Below are 9,402 nucleotides of genomic sequence, written 5' to 3'. Positions count from 1 at the left end.
TAAATTAATAAAGGACTGAACCAGTGCGTGTGTTTATTACCGGCATAATGCCTCTCCCAAGGTTTAATTGTATATATATATATATATGTATATTTATATATATACATATATATATAAATATATATACATATATATATAAATATACACGAACTCACACACACGCACACACACATACACACACAAAGATATACACAGGCACACGTAGCATTTTCTACAAGTTAATTGGACAATTAACGTACACAACGTAGAAAGCAAACTTCTCTGTTCTTTTCCTTCGGCAACACCTTCAGCAAATTCATTTCTCAATCAATATTCTCAGAATATATTGTGGCCGGCAAAGGTCACCTTGCAATTAGCTACTTATAGAAATAAATTAATTTTCTACTGCTATTAATCACACTTTCAATTGAATTGTAAATATGTACAGGAGCAAGCATAGCTGTGTGGTTAAGCAATATACTTCGCAACTGAGTGGTTTCGGGTTCAATGTTACTGCACTATACCGAAGTAAGTATCGTTTACTATAGTCTCGCTGTTGACCAATACCTTACATGTAGAATTTATTAAATGGGAACTGTATTATTAATCAAAGTAAATATATATTAATCAAAGTAAACAGTATTATAGATGCATTTCAGTCGATTTTACCGATCGGTTTCGCACCAGGTATTAAATAACCGGATATTATATAACAGCACGGTTATATAATAACCGTGCAGGTATACAGATGGCGTTTATGGAAAAAAACCCTGCCATTTCAGAAGAGCACGTGTTGTTACTTAACTGTGCTGTTATATTGATGTCTGGTTATCTAATATCCAGTGCAAAACAGATTGATAAAATCGACTGAAATGGATCTATAATAATTGATAATACTGCCACTCTAATGACAAATACACAAGTGTATATTCAATTCTGACTTATGGATTTTTAGACGACTCTGTATAAATATGTGCACGTGCGCGTGTGTGCGTGCGTGTGAGAATAATTTATTGATGTAAAATTGGTGTTGTGCGAAAGCGTGTAACCTAGAAATGTGATAAATAGAGGTCGATAAAATAAGTATCAAACTGAAATAAATATTAGAGTCAATGTGATCGACTAAAACTCTGAAAATGGTACCCCAGCATGGCGCAGTGTAATAACTGAAATCCATAAAACAGTATATAGATTCAATTTCTGTGACGGTTAGCTGTCTGTTGTTACTAAGAAAGTATGTTTTTCATTCATAAACCTACATTTTGTTTGTAAACTTTATTGTTAGTAAAATTATAAGTCATATACAAGATTATGAACATTTGCATGCACAATAACACTTGCATATCAAATGGTTAAATGGTATATGCTGGCACACACCTAAACTGACAAGCTGTTTCTTTGCTGATCAAACAGACTTCTAGTCAAGGCGCTCAAGTCATGATCATTCCATCTTTTATTTTAGGAATTTAGGAAGCAGTGGCGTAGCTTGAGCGTGTGTTGTTCTAGACAGCCCTTGAAATTAAGTAACGAGTTTCAGGTAACAAAATATTCGATCTGGGTTACTGCTATTCAAAATGGCTTTATTTGAGCAGTGAAAGAGTTACCATATGTTGCGTTTTGAAAAACACTTAGTACATAAGCAAGCTGATAATACGCAGTAGTAGTATGCATGTAATTCTTTTTTTACATTAACATACCGATCGATTTTACCTATGTTATAAATTACTTATACTTTTTCTTAAATCGATCTCATAGAAATGGAAAGTGAAGTCAAGGGCGGCGGAAGATTTGGATTTAGAATGTAAAGGGACATAACTAAATACAATTAGGCCTTTTGTACAGCGCCCTCCTGACTTTGCTATCAAACTGTCATGAAGTAAGAAAATAATAACGGTTTCAAAATTTGGCACAAGGCCAGTAATTTCGGGGGAGGTAACAAGTCGATTACATCAACCCCAGCACTAAACTGGTACTTATTTTATAGGATGAAAGGCAAAGTCGACCTCGGCGGAATTAGAAAAGGATGTAATAATGAAAATATTAACCTGCTAAAATATAAATTTTGTGATGTACAAATTTGAAAAATAAAAACTCAAGAAATGTACGGGTGTAGGCGTAAAAATAACAATTTACTGAACTTACCTATAATCATGAGGTTCATTTGGATGAGCTTGCAGTTGGTTAAATAGTACTATCAGTATGTAGATTAAGAAGAGGACGTTCCCCTAAAATAGAACAACATTAGCTAGTTGTAAATATGAAGAGATGAATTCATCTAATCTAACTTCACATACTGACATTCTTCTACGATTTCTTGGTGTATAAATATTTCTTTAAAGTATGTATAATCGAGTGTCTCGATCTAATTTACTAGTGTATATTTTCAGTGTTGGACGGATGAAAGACTTCTACTTGAGTTAACTCAGAATACTCGATGCCACTTTAGATACAGTAAAGCATCTACTTTGGTTATTACATATAATTTTTTTTTTTGTGTTTGAAATCAAATATGAATTTCTTTCTGAATATTTTCCCGAAAATAATGAGGGAATAATTTATCACTAAAAAAAAAAAAAGTTTTGCAGAACCAAGACATCTATTGAAAAAATGGTATGACTATCAACCAAAAGGCTCGTGGATTTCGTACTGTGTCGTTAGTTCCAAATGGCTCTGTCTACCAATCTGTTCACGACAGAAACGACTCACAGTAAGAGTTTAATTCCTGCTGCGAGTATAACTCAGAATGTTCTGAGGTCGACCAAGTTGACTTGCTGTAGACGCATTACATGAAGATAGATTTTCAATGATAAGCATACGATTCAATAAGTTTTTGGATTGAGAAGGCAATAAGACCATAAAATAGGCTTTAACCATGATATAGGCGGCACTTTTCCTTCGCTCCATTTCATATAAATAAGGAGACTTGTATATTATGTAATTGCGATAAAAAGTTGACTACACTAAAAATATTTTTAAATACTTTACCTTTGTAAACGGTTTAGATGTAAAATTAGAAAAGCTCTGGAGTTGGCTGGTATTTTGCTGGTATACAAAACCTTCAACCTCCAACACACAGTTTTGACCTTTTCACCCAATCTTCAAATAAAAATATCTAACTATGTGTGATAACAGCTATGTTTTCAAATTTGTTATAGAAGATGCCATTTTATCACAATCTTGTGAATCATTTAAGTTTTTTTTTAAAGTAATTAACGACGCCAGTTTGGTTGCTTGAAATAAAAGCAGACTAAAAATAATTCAATAAAGATTTTAGCGGTAGATGTCTAAATTAAAATAGCCTCATTCTCAAGATGTACAACAATTTTGCATTCCTCACTTTGAGCCTTGTAACATTTTCTAAGCAAATTTACATTTATAATTATGTCAGTACTCATTATTTATGAATTTTTATCATATAAGAAAGTGGAGCATAATCACTAATTGAGTAACTGAATTAAGTGATTATAGTGGTGTATCTAGAGTGTGTACCGCCTGGGGCAGCCCTTGAGTTTCACACCACCCAGGCTCCCTAAGCCTATACAGTTTTATGCAACGGTCTCTAAAGTGCCGTCCCCAAAAGCGTCGTCTGGGGCTGACAGCTCCTCCCCATCCCCAGCAGCTATATAGCGAGACTAGAAATGTGAGAATGAAGACATTGTCTCTGTACTCGAAACAAAGCTTAAACATAAAAATTAAGAAACTTTATAGCACAAGAAGATAGTAAGCAATAACACAAGGATGGTTTTATCATAGAAAATAATCCCCACTAACGTTTCTCATTAGGTAAGAGGTGAGCGCTGATGCGTAACCGTGATCAAGTTGGTACAGAATGCTTTAGATGATGATTTCGCTTCACTGCACTTCTTATCGATTATTTCCTTTTAAGGTCATCGACAGAATAAAACAGACTCTAAAACGTGTTTTAAAATCTCGATGGACAATTCGACAATAATTTAATCTTAATCGTTGTCTGGATAAACTGTCTGCTTTAATCAAATTTCGTCCGACTTGTATCCTCAGGACTAATTTATGCTCTCACGGGGCCGAAATCAGCACTGTTGTGAAATCTTGGCGTAGGAAGTCCCTTCTTAGCTTGCACAGTGGGTATTTATTTAAACTAGGCGATAGCCGAAGCACCACTATCATATATTTGTTTCAAAAGTTGTACCATCCTACCCCACTAGAGTATAATCTACTACCTTTCTCTGTAAGAATGGCAAGAAAAGAAAATATCTTATTTTGTGTTCGTCAGCAACTATAGCTAATACTTCCACGGATCTAAAACTTCAGATGAAGGAAGCTTGTATGAAATCAGCAACAAGTGTTGCAAGTTGAGCTACTTCGTTTTCAATGCTGTTTTATATTAACAAACAACTAAAGTACAGAGTGTTTAGGATATTGATAAGATAGGGAGGATCTGGAGTAGTGTGAAGACGTTAATTTAATCAAGGCCCTTAACAGAATATTTTCTGTATATCACATGCCACTGGAAGGAAATCTGTTAGTTGGTGAGGCGGGCCGAATCTTATATCAATTTTCATGTAATTAAGTAGTTGGGAGAGCTCTCGTTTTTTGGACAGGAGTACAATTCTTTGGTATTTTTGCTACTATAATTCATATTGAAGTTATTTTCGAATAGAGTTTTGTTAAAGACTACATCTAGAAAATAATACATACTGACTGTAATCTCAATGAGGTACACCACTACCACCACCATACCACCACCACCACCACCACCACCACAACAACAATAACAACGACAACAACACCATCACCCACAACAACAACAAAAAACATCAGTAGCTTTATGTCGACATCAAGTTACTTACAACAAGGCATAGTAGATTCGGAGTATATAGAATCCATTCGTACCCGTCGGTGTTATTCATCCAGCATCTGCTTAAATTGAAAGTGTGGAATAAAAATAATAAATGGATATTAAATTATGATATTCGTATGTATGTATGTATGTATGTATGTATGTATGTATGTATGCATGCATGCGTTTATGTTTAATGTAAGTTCTTGAGAGAGTTCAAGGCAGTCGCTAACAAAGCGGCAAGGCTTCCCGGTGTTTGTAGATATGTGGTTCAGTTGGTGTATTAGTTGAACTGTCGATGCATACAACCAAGTGTATGCAACTATTCACATAAGAATCTCAGGTGGAGAATTTTTGGAATGTTTTACAAATCTTTTGAGTTAGTACAAGACCAGTGTTTATATACGAGAATTTAGCCGACTGATTAGACCTCAGCTTATAATGAACAGTTTTTTAAAATCAGTCATGGAACTTGAACTTGTAAATAGGCAAGCAATCAAATATCTAAAACATAAAATTTCTCTATCCTAGTCTGACTGTACTGTAAATTATGTAAGTGGAAAAATCTTAATGCGATAAAATATCTAAAATATTGGGTGATAGCCTTTGTTTCAACGTTGAGTTACTTTGCCGGACTTATTCTTCTTCAGCTACAGCAAAGATAGGATTTGAAGACAGTACTAAAAGCTATTGAAGCATTCGTCATTTGCATAGTGTTCTGATGATGAGTTTTAACTTCTCAAGATAAGTTTTGACGTAATCATCGACTTGACTTGTGGACCATTGGTTAATAGTCCTTTCTGCAGAAAACATCTTTGGGAAATTTTCTTATGTTTCTTTTTTGTTAATGTATGTTTTTCTTTATCTTAGATATTTTTAGGACTTATATGTACAAATAAGACAATAATTCGATGAAGAGGCCTAATAAAATTGAAACCTGACCAGAGTTTAAACCAAAGATCAAACTCACACTTCACTGCATGTTCCCATTTTCGAATCGAATTTTCGAGTTACATCTCTTTATTTTCTGCTTCACCACATTAAACATATCAGCTTCCATTTAATTAGGAGTTCGGCGGCCTATCAATTCATTCAGCAGTAAGGACATGTATTCGTCAGGAGAGATCTCGGTGATGGTGAGGCATAGCATTTACAACAAACTAGTTGTATGCTGTTCATACTTAGGGGTAAAAGTTGCGGTTATGTTTCCTTGATCTGACTCTGTGCTGTTGATAGAAACAAGATTGGCATGACTCTCTGGGTCTGTTTTCGATGTTTCTACTCATGAAGTTAGTGCAGGTGCAGCATGAGAATATTTAGGTTATTGTCTGGTGAATAGTTTTCTGAACTTGTACTCGCCGAAGGATATTTGTGTATAAGCGCTACGATGTCTTTAGCTGCGTGACTTTACTTTGAATGGCAAATTAAACTGGGTTATATTGCATATTCTATCGTTTTCATTATTGTTGTACAATGATTTCTCCTTCAGCGAATCAACTTTTTTCTGGTGCCTTATTGTTGTAGCTGGTAGATTTGTCGTTGCTTTGATATATTGAAATTCCTCTTAAATTACGAATGAGTTTTTTTTATAAATATGACGGCAGTGACAATGGTGATTAGAGTCCTTGATGTGCATTAACTTTTTATTCCACTTTCTGTGAGGCCTGTATTGCTCGGTTTCTAGGTTTAATGTGGCGACTGATAGCTGTGTTTATATTAAAATAACAACATAAATGCTTGAATTATTAAGATTGACAAGAACTAACGCAGTACACATTTGAGCTAAACTAGATTTCAAAGGCTTTCCGTAGGATTCCAACTGAGTTTTATTGAGATCTTCTAGAAACAGTAATCACAATCGCAGAAACATGTGTGGCCTTTTTTCCTTCTTCTTAACATACATGGCTACTTTTCATAAAATGGACCGATATCCTCGATCTCATCGACTCTGTATTTCATTATTATATTTTTTTATTGGCATTAGAAGTATGAAAGTAAAACTGAGCTTCGGATAGTTATGAAAACAGAAGCAAAGAAATCAGAACTAGAAACCAAAATAGTTAATTCATGCGCTGCTGTTTGTGACGCCTTATACACTTATGTAAAAAAAATTGAACATTGGATTATATCATGGTTAAAGAAAATATATAATACCTTTCGTTATACAATGTTCCTCGGACTATTGCGTAAATTAAATTCGGAACCAAAGGAAAACCTACAAAAGAAATAAATAAATAAAACTTTGAACATTTTCATTGGTTAACCTTAAAAAGAAGAATAGTGTTAGTAGCTGATTAGGTGAAACAAGGACCATTAGTTGAGATCTGGAACAGTTGAGAACCCGTTTAAATTCCCGCAGGTATTTTGGCTGGCCGGACAACTAATGCCTGGAAGAAATTGTAGATGGCTAAATCGGATATTTCATTGATCGCTGGGCGACTTGAGGTCACGTGCAAAGTCCTTATTTCAGTGTAATCATTTAGCGAGGATGTATTGATTTTGTGAGTAATTCCTAGAATATTTCGTTTATATTAATTCATCCTAACTTTGAAAGAAACACGTGTTGGTATTTGAATTAGTTCTAAACATCGTTCTTATCCCCAAATATTGAATAACTTTGTGCTCATGTTTGTATTACATAACTATGATTAGTAGTTTGATTCAAGTTTCTAATAACCGTTGATGCTTTTATTAGGGATCCATCCTACATATATGTGTATAGATATTCACTGAAAATATATAGATTTCGTGCGGCTTGATTTGGGTTTTGAGCAGATTTTGACTTCCACACCTGAGTGCGAAACTTTCCAAATATATTGTTGAGTGAGTGAGTGCGCGTGTGTATGTGTGTGTGTGTGTGTGTGTGTGTGTGTGTGTGTGTGTGTGTGTGTGTGTGTTATTTAATACTTAATGTTAACGTTGAGCATAACATGAACTGTACAATAAATGTACATTATGGTGACCTGGTCTTCGCACCGTACAGACAAAAGAATTCAAAAATCCATTGTAAAGGTGTATTAAAATGAATTCTTAATTATGATATTAATGACCAAAGGATCAAATACTATATAAATATAACACGATTTCTGCTTTAAATATGAACTATTCATATTAAACATTTTTCATCAATTTCTTTGAAGGAAAACAGGAAACACGGACTATTCATTTCCCAAGTGGTCTGTGTGTAGAAGGAAGTTGCTTCCTTTGTGAGAAACAAAATTATACATAATTGTACTAAGTGCTGTAAAGAAAATACAAAAAATTCATTTGATTGGTTTATTTCCTTATTCCAAGCATTTGAGCAAAATTCACTATAGAAATAAATCAATTAGTTATTACGTTATTAAGGGTGAGAAGTCTGTATACGCGTGTATGTGTACACGTGTATATAAAAGCGTGGGTGTGTGCAGGTGCAGGCGTGGATGTGTGATAAGAAGCTTGCTTCCTAACCACATGGCTCCAGGTTCAGTCCCATTTAGGCAAGTGTCTTCTACTATGGCCTCGGGCCGACCAAAGCTTTGTAAGTGAATTTGGTCGTCGACGGAAACTTAAAGAAGCCTGTCGTTTATATATATATATATATATATATATATATATATATATATATATATATATATATATATATACTAGATGACGTACCCGGTAATTCCCAGAAAGGCGGGGATTATCTCCTGGTCATCATCATCGTTTAACGTCCGTCTTCCATGCTAGCATGGGTGAGATGGTTTCAAAAGAGCCGGCTAGGGCGAAGCCCGCACAAGACTTTTGTGACTGTTTTGGTAGGATTTTTACAGCTGGATCCCCTTCTTAACACCAACCACTCAGCAAAGTGGATTTAGTGCTTTTTTCGTGGCATAAATACAGGCGAGGTGAGTAGTGCTTTTTACGTGGCACAAGCACAAGTGAGATGGCACCATTCTCATAATTGTTTCGCTAATTCAATAGCAACAATACAAAGTATGTAGCCCTTAAAACGGTTTTTGTGCATTTACAGAGAATACCGAACCATCTTGGTTTTAGGAAATTCCAATAAGTTATGAACACCAAAATTGTGAAAGGCAGTTATGTAATAACATGCAGCTTAGTTACCCGATAGTAACAATTCAAATAAAGTAGCCTTGAAAAGGGCTTTAATGCATTCCCAGAGTATATAGAACTTAAGAGGCAATACCAAAAAGGTATCTATACTAAAATCGTGAAGCATAATGTTACATAATAACAGGCAAATCGAATATGAGATAGTAACAATTCAGAGTAAGTCTTAAAAGTTTTTCATGCAGCGCCTGTCATTTGGTTGAAGTGAGATGAAAGGCATTGTCATTCATGGTATATTGGTGAATAAGTCACTAATGGAAATAAATGGATCTATTGTTAAGGAAAATACTCTTTTACTCTTTTACTTGTTTCAGTCATTTGACTGTGGCCATGCTGGAGCACCGTCTTTAGTCGAAGAAATCGACCCTAGGACTTATTCTTTGTAAGCCTAGTACTTATTCTATCAGTATCTTTTGCCGAACCGCTAAGTTACGGGGACGTAAACACACCAGCATCGGTTGTCAAGCGATGTTGGGGGACAAACACAGACACACAAACATACACACACA

General features: G+C 34.9%; 1 protein-coding gene across 3 annotated transcripts in view; it reads right to left on the bottom strand.

Moving 5' to 3' along the window:
* Window positions 1-9,402, bottom strand: part of LOC106874704 (calcitonin gene-related peptide type 1 receptor) — an 85,866-nt gene that overhangs the window by 19,723 nt on the left and 56,741 nt on the right. For 2 of the 3 annotated variants that reach the window (XM_014922518.2, XM_052967090.1), the window contains exons 7-9: window positions 6,953-7,013; window positions 4,809-4,878; window positions 2,122-2,204 (exon numbers count right to left, since the gene is read on the bottom strand). In XM_014922518.2, coding sequence (XP_014778004.1) covers window positions 2,122-2,204; window positions 4,809-4,878; window positions 6,953-7,013 — 214 coding nt within the window. The remainder of the gene's footprint in view (window positions 1-2,121; window positions 2,205-4,808; window positions 4,879-6,952; window positions 7,014-9,402) is intronic. The other variant, XM_052967091.1, reaches the window with a different exon arrangement.

Source organism: Octopus bimaculoides, chromosome 4 (assembly GCF_001194135.2).
Source record: "Octopus bimaculoides isolate UCB-OBI-ISO-001 chromosome 4, ASM119413v2, whole genome shotgun sequence".
Taxonomy (NCBI): Eukaryota; Metazoa; Mollusca; class Cephalopoda; order Octopoda; family Octopodidae; genus Octopus; species Octopus bimaculoides.
The sequence above is the reverse complement of the archived record's forward strand: the minus strand, read 5'-3'. Positions and strand labels throughout refer to the sequence as shown.